The following is a 17961-nucleotide window of genomic DNA, read 5'->3' on the forward strand; positions in this document are numbered from 1 at the left end:
TTAACTTGAGTTTGACAAAGAATTAAGCATACTTAAATTTTTATTGCACAAAATAGCAACATAAAATGTGAATAAAATTGTTTGTTTAATTTACCTTTCAAAACAATAGAGTTAAAATATAATAGAAAAAATTTCATTTCAGTGATCAATGTTTCCTATTTTCCTTGTTAAATGAATAAACTCAATTGGTAAATACACTTTAAGATTTAATAAATCAGTTGAAATTTGTTCTCTGGAAGTTCCAGTTAAACGTATATATTTTTTTAAAGTATTTTATCAGTAATATTTATTGGTTATAATTATAATGGACTATCTCCTTTAAAATATACTTCATTAATTCTGTTCCATAATGACTCATTAGTTTTGAGAGTGTAGACAATGTCCAAAGAACAGTATACTACCATACCCTTTCCTTTATAGGAGCCGTTTTTTAATTAAACTGTCTTTGATATATAAAGTTGAATTAATATTATTTAATTTAGAAATATTTTTGGATATATCAAACGGATTATTTTGATGTAACTGTTTAATTGTTTATACTTATTTTGTTTGAGGTCAATGATTTCTTTTAAATGGCGTTATGATATTTTTCCAATGCTTTTCTTTCTTTTTTCTTTTTTCTAAAACAATGAAAAACAAAGCCAATAAGTGATAAAAATATTACTCTATTATTCAGATAGTTAGTGCATTGCAAATACTGCAATATAATAAAAAATAATAACAATTGTTTAAAAATAAATGTTTTTACTTTTAACGATGTAGTTAAAAAAAAATCTAAATCTTTAACTTAAAGATAATTATATGAATTGATTATTGATATTTATTAATTAGTAATATTTTGGCAATGGAAAACAATCAATTTTACTTTTTACTTTTGATAACTTGTAATAATTGTGTATTGCCAATTTTATGATTTATCTTTATCATGTCCCGTCCAGTACATTCAACATTGTGCGTTTAGTAGCATACTCATTGTTAAATAACTTTGAAAGAGTTCTTGTTATATGATCTTTAGGATCATACCCTCCAAAAAATATAATAAAAAATTCCTAAAATTTTTAAAAATATGCTTAAAGATATGATAATATATCAACAAGTTTAATCATAGGGCTCAGACAAAAATATTTTTTTTCTATCAATTCTCACTGTCAAAAAGTATTTAGTTTTGATCATATCACTATAGCTAGAGACTAGACGACACTTCTAATTATTATCATAGTTTCTACAGTGAAATTATTTTATCTTGGCACTTCAAAGGTAAATTTATCAGTTTCTATAAATTATATATAGTTAAAATTCACTAAAATTCACGCTTGGAATATTTTTCAGAATATTTTATCAATTTTAGCTGCATATAGACATCATATTTCACAAATAAAACAGAGTATAAATCCTGACTTTAGTTATAACCTAAAAAATGTATAGTTTTTAATTTTTACTTGCATATTATTTTAGTGTAACATCAAATAAATAGATCTATAGATAATAGATATATTATACATAATTGAGTATTTACCTTCTTCTTTAGGTTCTGAATCATTAGGTACGTATGATCCATATTAAAGTTAATAGTTTCTCGAGGCACATCAACTTCAGTAGCACACTAGCATCTGCAGACAAGTCTCCAGTTAGAAGAAATTTATGGTGCCATGTTTTATTAAAATTACCTATATTTTAGATTTGAATCATTAGAGTTAATAAGTTATAGATATAAAGTTAAAACTACATTTGATTTTATGTTAGACTTGTAAGTATGTAAATTATATGGATAATAATTATACTTACTAAATCCTTTGTCATTAACTGCCAACTGAATTTTATATACTGGCCAATAAATTCCGTTCGATTGCCGAATATACAAAATCAATCGAAACTCTAGTCGTGATCACTTACAGTTTATAATCGGGATTTATCGTCTCAACCATATAGGTACCTAACCGATTAATTGGTGTAACACTGAACTCGTTTGTATCTGAGAAACTTCCTATTATCTATATTTTAGACCTATGTTTAACTATTAGAATAAATATGCATATTTATGTCGGCTTTAAAGAAAAACTATGTAATTATTGTATTTTTTTATAGTATAGGACGTATAGGTATTAGCTATATTATAGACTATAAATAGTATAATATCTACAACTAGAGTAGTAGCGGCCAAACCACGATTATCATTAATATTACGATATCTTTAATCGTGGGCCAAACGTATGTGCGGTTGGTGACTCCGTTTATCTCGAGGCGATATTAAATATGATAGATTTCAAACACAGACAGTTGTTGGCGGGATATTTGAAAACAAATCTTTTTCAACCATTTTACCGCCTTTTTTCAATTCCACATGGTGGTAATGTGGTATTCAATCATGGAGTCCCCGGAGTCAGCAAAAGATTATTTTATGTAATCATATACATCTGAAATGCACGTGCCTTTGTTGTGTGAACGTTATCTGAAATATCAGGTTTAAATTTACCGCGGACGACAGGAGCCAGGAAGTGGAGTCACCAACCGCACATACGTTTAGCCACTGCCCACTACTATAAAATTAATGAGTGTTAATAATTACCTATACCTACAAACAATATAATATTAGATTTTAACATTACTATAGTTATACATTTTACCTATTTTGTATAAAATCATATATATTTATATTATCTTTCTACTAGAAGTTTTAATATTAAATTATGTATTGTATTGTATTAAATTTGTGTATATTGTGTAAATAGCCAAATAGGTATTAAATTAATGAAATGAAAATGAATATTAGTAATATTATACGTATGATTGTGTGAACCGTTTTAATGAGGTAAATATTCAACATAAATCATAATGATTCTAAATTTACAAGTTACAATAGTTAGGTACAAATAATAATTTATAATGTTTTATTTATTATTACATAAATCTAATATAATCTATTTCGATTGACAATTATTAAAGCAAACCCACTAATACATATAAATAGTCAAACGTTGTGTTAAATAAAATTTAACGTAAATAATGTTTATTTTTTGTTCAAAATTAAACCACTATTTATATTTAATATAAAATATCGATTAATAAACATAAAATATAACTGTAGTATAAGATTATTGGGGTTAACAAAATATAAAAGTCGTGGGTCTAAATGCGTGTCATTCATATGAGTGATACAACACAGTACCTATTACTAAGTATGTAATATTCGAATTTTATATTATTATAATATAAATTATAATTTATATAGTTATTAATTATTATATTATAATATTTCATTAATTGTATATAATATCTAGTGTGTCCACAAACCGATTTTTCTAATTACATATTGATATTTCGCGCTCGAGGTTCTTCAACACTTTGAAGATACATCTAAAGCTTTCATTTCGTCCTTCGAAGATAGCTTTGGGTGGTACCATAATCGCATCAATATCAATTTGGAATGTATACCAATCAATAATAACACGTGTTTGATTGTCCGATTTACAGATCGAAGTTCCGGTAGCAATTAACGTACAATATTATTCCGGAAACGGTGATAAAAATATTAAAAATAATAACGATATGTCGAAAAACTCAGAAGAAAACATATCATCTGCTACAAATAGTGAAACGTTGCCGACGACTGCGGATCGTGAACCACCGCAATCATTGCAGCACCAGTCAATGACGTACGGACCACCCCAGCCATTGGCACCGCAACCACTTAGCGTGTTGACTTATCATCCTCGACAGTTGCCGTTGCAGTTGATGACAAATATGATTCCACCCACATCACAGATACCGATGGCGCCGGACAGCGTGTACATGCAGATGCCACTGTACCGGAACCCGCCGCCGCACACGTATCAGACTGCATCTGCAATGCCGCCGTACCAGAACCCGCCACCGCATACGTATCAGATGCAAATGCCGACGTATCGGAACCCGCCGCCACACATGTATCAGACTGCATCTGCAATGCCGCCGTACCAGAACCCGCCGCCGCACATGTATCAGATGCAGATGCCGCTGTCCCGGAACCTATCGTCGGACACGTATCAGACTGCTTCTGCAATGCCGCCGTACCAGAACCCGCCGCCGCACATGTATCAAATGCAGATGCCGTCGTACTGGAATCCGCCGCCGCACACGTATCAGATACAGATGCCGCCGTTCCGGAACCCACCACCACCACATACGTATCAGACTGCATCTGCAATGCCGCCGTACCAAAACCCATTGTCGGACACGGATCAGACTGCATCTGCAATGCCGCCGAACCAAAACCCAACTTCGGACACGGATCAGACTGCATCTGCAATGCCGCCGAACCAAAAACCATCGTCGGACACGGATCAGACTGCAACTGCAATGCCACCGTACCGAAACCCAACGTCGGACACGTATCAGACTGCAACTGCAATGCCACCGAACCAAAACCCATCGTCGGACACTGATCAGACTGCATCTGCAATGTCGCCGTACCGGAACGCAACGTCAGACACGTATCAGACTGCAACTGCAATGCCACCGTACCGGAACCCAACGTCGGACACGGATCAGACTGCATCTGCAATGCCGCCGAACCAAAACCCATCGTCGGACACGGATCAGACTGCATCTGCAATGCCGCCGAACCAAAACCTATCGTCGGACACTGATCAGACTGCATCTGCAATGCCGCCGTACCGGAACGCAACGTCAGACACGTATCAGACTGCAACTGCAATGCCACCGTACCGAAATTCATTGTCGGACACGTATCAGACTGCAACTGCAATGCCACCGTACCGAAATTCATTGTCGGACATGTATCAGACTGCAACTGCAATGCCACCGTACCGGAACCCAACGTCGGACACGGATCAGACTGCATCTGCAATGCCGCCGAACCAAAACCCATCGTCGGACACGTATCAGACTGCAACTGCAATGCCACCGTACCGAAATTCATTGTCGGACATGTATCAGACTGCAACTGCAATGCCGCCATACCGGAACCCAACGTCGGACACGTATCAGACTGCATCTGCAATGCCGCCGTACCGGAACGCAACATCAGACACGTATCAGACTGCAACTGCAATGCCACCGTACCGGAACCCAACGTCGGACACGTATCAGACTGCAACTGCAATGCCACCGTACCGAAATTCATTGTCGGACACGTATCAGACTGCAACTGCAATGCCACCGTACCGAAATTCATTGTCGGACATGTATCAGACTGCATCTGCAATGCCGCCGTACCGAAACCCAACGTCGGACACGTATCAGACTGCAACTGCAATGCCACCGTACCGAAATTCATTGTCGGACATGTATCAGACTGCATCTGCAATGCCGCCGTACCGAAACCCAACGTCGGACACGTATCAGACTGCAACTGCAATGCCACCGTACCGAAATTCATTGTCGGACATGTATCAGACTGCATCTGCAATGCCGCCGTACCGAAACCCAACGTCGGACACGTATCAGACTGCATCTGCAATGCCACCGTACCGAAACCCAACGTCGGACACGTATCAGACTGCAACTGCAATGCCACCGTATCGGAACCCAACGTCGGACACGTATCAGACTGCAACTGCAATGCCACCGTACCGGAACCCAACGTCGGACACGTATCAGACTGCATCTGCAATGCCGTCATACCGGAACCTAACGTCGGACACGGATCAGACTGCATCTGCAATGCCGCCGATGTGGCCTCGTCACTGCGTTCAACCGATAAGGACTTGGGAAACGATGAGACCGGAAGCGCTGCAGGTCCAGCTGTCACAAAGGCTAAATAACATTGAGACTCACGTTGCCACCATGCACCAAAACGTCAGCTTCGTCCAGGACGAGGAATCGTACGTGTCGTACTACTGCTCAGACTGTTTCACGGTCATGTATTCTCGTGACAGCGTCGAACCGAATGCACCGCTCGAAATAAGGCGTCAACTGAAATGGGAGTACATCATGCGTAATCTGGTCAGCAGATTCCTGGATAACGGGTTTCATACCGATCGCCACGATGACGGTGATGCAGATCACCACAGCGACGACTCCGATCTTGAATTCGCCGCCAGCAATCCCGGACCGAGGGTGCCATAGACGACTCGTTTGACGTATAACGTTGGCGTTGGTTTTTTGGTGAATCGATATTTGTAATTTTTTTTTTCATCATTTACGATTAGGTTATAATACGATAATATGATTAGAAAATTTTAATGACAAATTGAATCGTGTGGTTTTCTTTTGAATGTAAAACGAACGATTCATTTTTACTATTTAAAATAAAACCGAACACGAACGTCAATTTTCGTAACACTAATTATTATTATTTTTTAACATTATAGTGTTTAATTTTTAATTTATAAATGTATGTATTTAAGCAATTAATTTAGATAATATTATACAATTGCATTTTGTATACCTATGCGAACCAATATAACAAATAACTATAATATTAATTTTGTATACGAATATTATTGTGTAATTGTGTTAAAAGAATAAGTTGAAGTTATTATAACAATGTTTGTAAGTTATTATTATTTTTTTCTATAACACTATCGTTAATTCGATTATAATCTTAGAAATACATTTTTTTAACTTTATATTATATACAGCTGTATTTTTATTATTATTGCACAAGAATATTTTAAAAATTTTTAATAATTTTGTAATTAATAATAATATTGTGTATGCTGGAATGTAGGTAATTGTAAATTATTACTGTAATAGTTATTTCGGTACAAATTTATTTTATGATTCAATAAAATTGTAATAGTTCTATAATAGAGATTTTTTTTTTTAGATTTACAAGAATTTGTTGACAATATTTGATAACTACCTATTGTAAAAATTAAAGTTCTATTCATATATTAGTTTCTTAGAAAATGAATATTAAATAATACTATTTAAAACAAAAATCATAAAACAAAAAATAAATAAATAATAAAACTTAAAAGTATAAAGCCATCAATTATTATGGAAGAACTTTAAAATAAAAATTACAGAAATGTTCAATCTATTTAAACGTTTATAAGACCTGTGCTAATTTCATACAAATAATGTTACTTAAGTTAAGTTTATCATGATATTGTGGATTAAATATTTAAATACTCAATAATATTAATCACTATATGTTAACTACTGAAGAAAAATAATAATATTAATAATATGAGTATTGAGTGTAAAAAGATATATAAGGCGTAACAAGACTATTTGACAAACTTCCACTACTATTGCACATGCTATTTCGTAGTGAATTTTAGAAATATTTTCTATTTTTATAAGGGTCTTTATATTTAACTGTAAATTTTTGTGTTTTCGTAATTTCATTTTTACAAGTACGTTTACAATGATATTGTACTTTTGGTGACTTATTTAATTTGTTCCATTTCTATTAATTTAGATGATTGATAATTAATTGGTAAATTTTGTAATCATGTTACTATTTTTGATCGATTATGAATATGAGTTGTCTCCGGTGTTTAGATTTTGTTGTTTTGTGGTTGTATTGCACAACACAACAGAAGTGAAAACTGTGATAAACAAAAATGTTATCTTTTGAAACCTTTTTTTTTTTTTTGTATAATCAGCATGCCTTATAAGACGTGGAATCGGTCAAATTATGTTTTTCTACTTACAAATTGTAGATTACTAGAATTGTCTTAGTGTTCACCTTGGACTGCATAACGCAAATGCAAAACCCAGCGTTATTGGTTCATATAATTAACCCACAAATGTATACCTATATATTACTTATGGTCAGGGCTCGGGACTTTAAGCTCTTAAAATCATAAAAATATGCGAATACATTATACATATGCATAATAAAATATCGAAATATGCGCTTAAAAATGTGTTTATTTGAAAAAAAATTTTAATTTATTTTTTATAGATGTAATTACTTAGACAAATTAAAAATAATCTTTTTCAAATCATATTAAAAATAGGGCCCAATTTTTGAATTTTTTAACATTCAGCATGTTATTTATACCTGGCAATAAAAAATAATTTTCAGACTTGGGCATATTTGTATGTATAAAAAAAATAATAATTATTTTATAATTCTAATTAAATGCTTACTTGCATTACATTTTGATGTTCTCAACTTTGAAAGATCTTCTATTATATCTGTTAGTAAAGTTTTATATGCGGAAAACGATATTTCTACGTTACCGATGTGATTGCGCCAATTGGGGCATATTTAAAATATGTCATATCATTAATATCCAAGTCTTCAGACAAAACGTACATACACGTGACACAGCCGGCGGCGCAATCGAAAGGGTTATAATTACATTTTCAATCGATCTATTGCAGTCGCGCCAGTCATCTAAACAATCTTTGGTAGATATTTTATTTAACTTTAAAATCTATAAAACAGAATACCCAAAATATTGAACATGATTTCTATATAAAAATGAGTTATGTATTGTAGGCATAAAAAAAACCGGCAGCTCACTGGAAACATCATTGACTGGTTTTCAACGAATAAAATGATGTAGATATGGTTTAAAAGATTGTGCCAATAATATTTACCCAACATGTATGATTTTTTATATTTTTATTTATACATACATTTTTTAATATTTTTTAACACTAAAAATTCAATAAAATTTAATTCACAATAATATATAAATTTTTATAATTTACTTAGTGTACACCAGCACATTTTTAATCACATCACTTTTGAGAAAATCCTAAGTCTATAATATGTAATTGGAATGAATTTGTGTTATAAAAAACCAGAGCCTTTTGGGAATAGACATTTTTGTAAAAAGGGAATAGAATGGGCAACGTCCAATATACCAATGTATTTTGAATATAATATTTTCATTATTTTTTTCAAAATAAGTTTAATAAAAAATGTAATAAAAACATTTTTCATACCATTTTACAAATTACGTCAACCAATTATAGTTTAAATATCAATCGCTAAAAATATTGTATTAAATTATTAGGCTTATTATCGGACAGATTTTAGCCATAAATACCTATAATCAAAACGATATAACTCCACACTACAAATTATTAAAAGTGTAGCTGTACGGTTATGCCTACGGTACTAGTTATATAATTGATTACGAACCGGACGTGCATATGATGGCAAAATACGTTGTATGCGGCGCTGTACCTAAAATATTATATTATTCACATTGTATTATGTCACGTGCTTTATAAATATTTCGAACGTAGGCCAGTGCGTAGAAATTTGATTGTAGCTGTCCTTTGTATTCGTACCCCTAATTATTTTAGGTAGGGTAGGCAAGGACACCATTTGAGAGGGGGCGCAGGGTATACTTTGGCTTCCCTTTTTTTTCCGAGTTTTATTGGCCTGGATTAAAATTTACAATGTACCGACGGCGCACGGGCGATGGCCTATGGCCCCATGAGTAAAAATTAAAATATATTATTAATTGTTATGAATACTATATATAATGAATAGGTATAATGTATAAAATATAAATGCATAATATTTATTATTTTTAGATTCCTATTAGATTATAGCATGAACTATACGTCTATGATCATTGATCAAAGCTATTTCCAACTTTCCAGATAATGTTTTTTTCGTTAGTAGGTATAATTGCGGTATAATAAAATATAGTATAAATATAAGTGTATATAAATATATAATAGGTACGTATCGGCGTATGTGGGTATTCCATTATACAATATTATGCTTGTAATTCAGAATAATTCTATATTTCTAACACATCTATGATATCGTTATAGACTACCTGCGGTTACACTTAGTACAATATTGTATGTTCAATGGGTGACAAACGATTAAGTGATTTAATGATCATAGCGATAGAAATAGAAGATGCTAACAAAAAAAATTTAGACGAAGCAGTAGATAGATTTTCTAAAATAATAACTAGAAGGTATAAGCTAGAATAGCATAATTAATTTAAAAATCTAATGTATTTTGTATGAAATACTGTATTTTTGTTTATTATAATTATACTATATTATTAAATAAACATAATATATTAATTTTATTAGGAATAAATTGCATTGATTAAATGTAAGTGCCTATACTAAATATTTTTGGATCTATACACAAAGGTAAATTAATTATTAATTAATAATTTGAATTCATTAAAATATACCCTTCAAGAGTTTAACCACATACAAAACGACTTACACACAAACCATATCAGTATTTACTATTTTGAAAAAAGTGGCCAGGGGAAAATAATTGGCCTACTTAAATTTTGGAACCCCTATTATAAAACTCAAATAGCGCCACTGAGGACAGGTAATCAGTACTTAGGTAGATGCTTTATCGTATATAGTTAATCCTGAATTTTATCATTTATTAATATTATATTTTCAAGATAAAATAGTACCCATCCTAACACAATATTTTTACAATTACTATGTTGACTTAATTCACCCTTCGATTTGCCTAATAAATAACCCCGAAAAAATAACTCCATATAAGATTTTGTAAGATTTTAAATGATAATAATTGTATAATATTCAAAACTTTAATGTATATTCTAATAAATACACGTAAATGTAATATTTTATTAAATTTATTAATATCTTAAATTAATATTTTTCATACTCATAACTCACCTAAAAATTAAAATATCGTAAAAAACCAACGAGAAAACACAGATTGTGTTCTTGCCTAAAAGTTTGGTAGTAGGTCAATTCACTCTTATATCAAAACTACGTTCATAAGAACGTAATCTGTGTTTTTTCGTTGATTTTTTAAAATATTTTAATTTTAAGGTGAGGTATGAGTATGAAAAATATTAAAGATTTTTTAAAATGCTCATAATTCATTTAAAAATTAAAATATCCACTTACACGTATATATTAGAATACACATTTAAGTTTTGAATATTATGCAATTATTATCATTTAAAATCTCACAAAATCTCATATGGGGTAATTTTTTCGTGGTACCCATCCTTCAGAGCCTTCCCAAGTTCAAGATTTTTTATATACTTCAATAAGCAAAAATATTTTGTTTAGCATAAAAATAATTGAATATATCAACATAATAATAATCATAAATTTAAGACGCTAATTGTAGTATTTATTTATAATATTATTTTTATTAATACTTATTCTAAAATATATAATTTTATGTTCATATTGAAAACTGTATTGAAAGAAATGTTTTGTGTCTCTTCTATAGATAATATTCGACCTGCACACTGACCACCCCCGTTGACTGTTATATTGTATCTTTAAACATATTGTACCGGATAAAATCGAATGGCATTGAATATTTCTAATTGTTCGTTTATGAAAATCGGGTCGTTAAAATGTAGAATACAGAAAATAATACATAAATATAGTGTTTAGATAAGGGTCAACACTGACGCCCGATTTCTTTGGAATCAAAATAATGGTGTCTACTGCGTAGTCGTTCTTTTTCTTTGTTAGAAATTCGTGTTTTATGGAACATATAATGAAAAAAAAAAAAAAGGTTTATCGATGTAATTTATCATGAATGTCATGTGGACGCCATAAGGGATCAGGGATTGTGTGAAACCGGCTACGGAGCATAGTTCGAGTGTTATAATGGGTAGGTCGAGACGACCCCTACGACATATTGTTCAGACCATATAAGACTACGGGGTGACTGTATATTGTCACGTATTTTAGAGTGAATATTTTTTTTTTAAATGTATATTTTTTCTATAAGCTAACAGCTACAGTTGATGTATACTGTACACAATATACTAAAATATAATTGTAATACACACGTATACGATGTACACCACAAAAATATCATAATGGCCCTGTACAATATATTGATCGTGTTCTTAGAATACTCTTTTAGTATGGGTACATTCATCTAACACTATACATCCTGGTTTAGTAGGTACCAATTATTTATACAGGAAAAATTTGATTTCTTTTAATTTGTATACTTGATTATTAGTAATACACTTTAGTGGGTGATTATAATTTAGTTTTAATTGTAATACTGAAACTAATTAACGGCTTTTACTAGTATTTACTATTTTGTATGTAAATGTAATTTTTCACTTTAATTTCACGAATTGAATAGTAAAAATGCCTTGAATACGAACAAAATGCAAAATTAAAATTAGATATATAGATTCACGTGTAATTAAAACACATTTTCAGCTAAAAATATATGATGTCTACTGTGTTTTCGGAAAAAAATGCATGACAAAGTCATCAATATCCGGCCCTAGTACAGGCAATGGATAAGAAAAAAAGTTCAAAATAAAATTAGACGCATTATACTTATATAATATAGTTCAAATTTAAAAATAAATATTTAGGGGTCAAATTAAGAAGGTTTAACGTAACAAACGATTTGTATAACACAAAGGATTTAATATATTATTATATAGGTATCATCTTGGCATATATTATATAAGGTGTAACATGATTATTTAACAAACTTCCATAACAAATGTTACTACATATATTCATTAAATAGTCCTGTTACACCCTGTATAGTAAACTATTAATGTCTTGAAATATTGATTAAAAAACCAATAAGTATTAATTTAATTTTTGTGTATTTCAAGAAAAATCAATTATTTTGAAAAATCTATAACATAAACAATAAATATTAGAACCTATACGTTACTATTACTTCAGTTACTAAATTAAATCAAATATTGAGTCAGCAACGATAATAACTACACCCTGTTGCGTCACCAATCAGATAAATGTTCAAGGTCCAATGCATTGACGTTCCACAACCAAATATAGGACCCTATATGGGGTAGAAGAATGGCACCATTATTATAAATTTTAAGTCTTAACACATGTCTTTACAACAATATAATTTTGGAATGCAGAATCGTCGTGTGTGTTCGATCCAATGCATGTGTATATACATTTTTTTTTCCTTCGCCCGACTTTATAATAAATATTCGAACATAATATGTTTATGTTGAACCGTCTTTTCGCTATTCATAATATTGTTCCTAGTTACCTATTTAATTCATTTAAAGTTTTTTTATTTTCGTTCTCCTCCTTGATTTAATATAATATAAGTCTAGATATTTTTGTTAATAATACTATTCTATTTTGTTACAATTGGGCACCAGCTTTTATTTTAAATAATAATGAATATATTATATTATAAACCTCCAATGTTTAGATTAAAATCTAATATAACCTATATAGAGTTTCAGTATCATTTAAATAATATATAAAATATAAACTGAATGGTACATATTGTCAATGGTATAGGTAAAAACATAATATATTAGTTTTTTATTATAAAATACCAATAGGTTTTATATATAAAACACTATAAAATAAATTATATCCTCAGTTCGATTAAACCGTTTGGTAAAAAAATAAATATATTAACTGATTATACACGTTAGAAATATATATACCGCCGGAATTTGATTTCTTGGCTTCATTATGTGCAGAACGTGTACTCGTCATGCTAACTATTAATGCTTTTTATTTGAAGCTCAATCTAATGCCCATCCAATCATTTATCAATTAATAGGTTCTCTGAAGAGATTACAAACTGATATTTATACAAAAAAAACGAAGTATTCATTAAATAAACATGATGTAACCATTCATTATTCAAATTATTAATTAATAAAGAAATATTTTTTAATACTAGAAATTATATATCTTCAATCAAAAAAAAAAAATGAAGAGATTTTAATTCATAAATTAGATTTTTTTTAACAATGTAAAAACATTTTTTATTTTTTCGATAAGATTTCAAAATATGTGTAATAAATTATTACTAATAATACAATAAATATAAATGACACGATGACATATAAAACATTGTCATCTTATTAACTCATCTTTTGTAGTAATTATATTAGTACAGAATATCCTAAGCCTATGAATAATGAAAAGAGAAATATTCTTAGGCTTTTATAATTTACGGGACGCAACTGGCATGTACGATGTACATAGTCTAAAAAAATCAGGACGCAACTAGTATGACCCATAACAGCCATAACGCCCATAACAATATAGGCGGAACACAATTCGGAAAGAACTATTGTTACTGCAGGCACCAATTCGTATGCAGCAACGTAATTTGTGCGTTCTCAGAACGATTTGCTTAGAACGCATATTAACATTATTAACTATTAAATAATTTATATTTTCAATGTTTATTATAAAATAATTTATTAATTATACTATAAATTGTATGATATAAATTATGTATGTTATAAATGGCCAATTACGGAAGGTGTACAGTGTTAACGGTTTTGATGATAAGCTACTATAAATATTTTTTTTTAAATGTATCATTCTTTGTTGCTATAATATTAGTTTGGGCGATATTATGTTTTTGGTTTCCAAGCCACGTAATTGTCATAATTTTATATTAAGCTAGATAATTCTGAATTATTGTCTTTATAAAATATGTTATGAATGTATGTTGTTAGCAGAAAAATTGAAATTCTACATAATATATTATAATATACTTATATAATATGTAATAACTAACGTTAGCATTTGTACCTGTAACCTGTTTAATCCTTTATAAATATTAAAACAATTTTTTTATTGTAACGCGAACACCGAATATCACATCACTTAATGATAATTCGTAGAATACCTATATATACATATATATATTAATTAAAATATAATTTCTTTTAAGAAGGTCATTGTATTATAGGTATACGAACGCTATTTCCAAAGCATTTTTCACTGTGACACATGAAACAATTACCATGTTGGTTATTTATAATATAAATACATCATACAATTATCATGTTCTCTTAGTTAGAAACATTTACGAAATACGTTGAATTTCAATTATTTTTCTCCAAAAAATTCGAGTGGATGAGTATATAATAAAGATTTAGATACACACTGCAAGGTGGGTCAGGCATAAGAATATAATATATGGGTTTCTACTTAGATCGTATTGTTCGACATTATGCGGGGTCGAGACTACACACACATACACGTACATCAACCCCCGCTGACGATATTCTCGACCGGTTTCTTTTAACATCACACACGAAACACCCCGTAGGGGTATACATTAAATATATTATTTTATGCCTCCTGTCAATAGCAGGTAGTTGGTATATACAATCTTTCTTTCGTATAATAGTTTCAAAAAAAACCAGCAGGCCTCTTAAATTTTCGATACACGGTCGGTATAAGAATTTCATGGGGGAATCAGTATTCATTTGAACCTTTGGCAGAGCAGTCGACCAGCGTCTACACCAACGAACGAGAAAATTAATAGCGTATACACGTGGAAAGCATACATTACGCAGTACGTAATAGACAAGTTTTAAAACGATTCGTATCGTTTCTATTCAGTTCCAAAAATAAAAGGTAATTATAACGTCCGTTTAATTTTATTATTAAATATCTGATTAAATTAATCCGAAGATTTCTCGATTGACTAATTTTCACCGTTGCCGTGTTAACGCTCATCGTTTCATGGTTGATATGTCAAAAATTATTATTTTACATAATTTCCAAATTAATGAAAAACAATTTGCGATCTCTAATCTAAAAATTTAAATATTATTTTTATAAATATAAGAAAACATAACCTGCGCGCTTAAGATTTTTAACCGAACTAATTTAATTTAAAAACAAATACCAATTTTTTAAATTAATTATTTTAAATCATATAAATTCACACTCAGAATAAAGCGGTCATTCTAGTTATGCATCTATGAGTGGTGACAGTAGTCGGTTAGGTTAACTAATACGTAGAAATGTAATATAATTACGTGAGTAGTAAGTGAGGAATTGTCTCTTAAAAAATTATTAAAATTTATAACCTATATAAAGTTGTATAACTTGTCGTATACTATTGACGGCCAAAAATATAATATATAATAAAATAATATATTATATAAATGAAGCATATCACGCTATACCTATGTAGGGATACAATAGTATTACAATATAGATTTAAGATAAACCTATAATATAATAAACGTTTTAGCATGTAGTCAGTAGTAACTTAACAAAGGAAGGGTCGTGAAGCAAAATAATTGTGCTGATTGCTGATGCAATCACATATAATATTCCTTGTACCTACTAGCGCCGTCGTACTACTGCGTGTAGTCGTCAGGAGTGTGTGTGTGTGCCATCACACGGGTCTCTACAATATTGTATGTTTGTTTTAATGTAATAAATATGTATTTGAACAAAATATTATGCCATTAGGTTAGGTACCTATGTATATACTCGTAAGTTAATAAAGCTGGTCATTTTGAATTCTTGATTAGTCATTGGTCGTAGCTAATGACTGATACCTAGTCAACTGTTAAGAGAGTATGAGCATATAATGTAAGTCCAATACATTCGAGTAATGAAGTGTACATCAAGTAATGTGTATGGAACATCGATAATTATATACATATAATGTTATGTTGATACATTATTTTACCAGTGCGATTAACATTATATTAATGTATTAATGTACTGCCACACAATGTTGTGTCGTTATTATATTGCAAAGGGTGGTCAAATTGTGACTCGCTTAGTCGCTTCATAGACTCCTGCGACTCACATCTTGTCATAAGATACAGAAAATTTGTACAATATATATATATTTATGAGTTTATGACATTTTTTTTCATTTCAGCTCTTCTATATTTTATTATTTATTAGTATATTGGTGGCTCTTGAGTCATGAGTCTCTTCTCGCTGGTCACCCCTGTAAAATTGTAACAATAAGTCATTGTATATTTACACATAATTTTATATTTTAAACTATTTTACAATATTTTTTTTATGGTAAAAACATTTTTATTTATAAGATTGAAACAGACAAGAGTCTCATTTACTATTAAATGAGTATTGTGAATATATTTTACAGAACAACAGATGACATTTATTTAAACAGTAAACATAGATTGAAATACATAAAAAAAAAAAAAACAATTACAAATTAATAATTTTATTTGCAAAGAATGGTGTAAAAACATAATAATTGGTTTATTAACCGCTATTTGGATGACATACATTTATATTTTATTTCATTTAAATTAAACAAAAAATTATTTGATAATAATGTTGTATCCAATATAAAAGAATCAATTATTATTTATTATAGACTCATTAGATTAAAAAAAAAAAGTTGATTTTAAAAATGTCGGACAACCAAATTTATTTCTAATTTGTTATTATGTTTTACAATATCATTAATAACGACAAGCATTCCATTTTTTAAATCATATATAGAATTTTTTTTTTTTTTTTTTTTGAATTGTTAATAAATGAATATTTAAATCATGTAAAATTATATTTTTGTATAGTTTATAGATCATTTAAATTATAGTATAAAGAAAAGTTTTATTTTCTATTTCTGTAAATGTTAATGGTTAATACGGTAATATTGCCAATACTGGAGGAGAAAGAAATACTTTTTGTTTTCATAATATTCTAATTTACTTACGTTTTGAATAGAATATTTTCCCTTTTTATTATATTTTTAGTATTTTTTAAATAATTCTCATATTGAAACAACTAAAATTGCCCAAAGCACCATGAATTTCTACATATAAGATAAATGTTTCAAACTATGCATGTTGTATGAAATAAAATGTTCTCCGTACAAAGAAACAACTAATTGTTTTAAGAATTCTTCAGCAAAATTAACTTGAGTTTGACAAAGAATTAAGCATACTTAAATTTTTATTGCACAAAATAGCAACATAAAATGTGAATAAAATTGTTTGTTTAATTTACCTTTCAAAACAATAGAGTTAAAATATAATAGAAAAAATTTCATTTCAGTGATCAATGTTTCCTATTTTCCTTGTTAAATGAATAAACTCAATTGGTAAATACACTTTAAGATTTAATAAATCAGTTGAAATTTGTTCTTTGGAAGTTCCAGTTAAACGTATATATTTTTTTAAAGTATTTTATCAGTAATATTTATTGGTTATAATTATAATGGACTATCTCCTTTACAATATACTTCATTAATTCTGTTCCAAAATGACTCATTAGTTTTGAGAGTGTAGACAATGTCCAAAGAACAGTATACTACCATACCCTTTCCTT

At 29.8% G+C, this 17961-nt stretch overlaps 1 protein-coding gene and 1 long non-coding RNA gene across 2 annotated transcripts; one reads left to right on the forward strand and one right to left on the reverse strand.

Moving 5' to 3' along the window:
- Positions 1–209: 209 nt before the first annotated feature.
- Positions 210–2082, reverse strand: LOC113547761. The gene is made up of 3 exons (XR_003404859.1): positions 1786–2082; positions 1517–1667; positions 210–620 (listed from the first exon to the last, which is right to left on the reverse strand). It is a non-coding gene; the product is annotated as an uncharacterized LOC113547761 (long non-coding RNA).
- Positions 2083–3546: 1464 nt separating this feature from the next.
- Positions 3547–6066, forward strand: LOC113557445 (proline-rich extensin-like protein EPR1). Its single transcript, XM_026963010.1, has one exon. The coding sequence runs from the start codon at positions 3547–3549 to the stop codon at positions 6064–6066; it is 2520 nt and encodes an 839-aa protein (XP_026818811.1).
- Positions 6067–17961: the final 11895 nt, after the last annotated feature.

This window comes from Rhopalosiphum maidis, chromosome 1 (genome assembly GCF_003676215.2).
Source record: "Rhopalosiphum maidis isolate BTI-1 chromosome 1, ASM367621v3, whole genome shotgun sequence".
Lineage (NCBI taxonomy): Eukaryota > Metazoa > Arthropoda > Insecta > Hemiptera > Aphididae > Rhopalosiphum > Rhopalosiphum maidis.

Coding starts and splice junctions, on each gene's coding strand:
- LOC113557445 (XM_026963010.1), top strand. CDS start 3,547: ATGTCGAAAAACTCAGAAGAAAACATATCATCTGCTACAAATAGTGAA.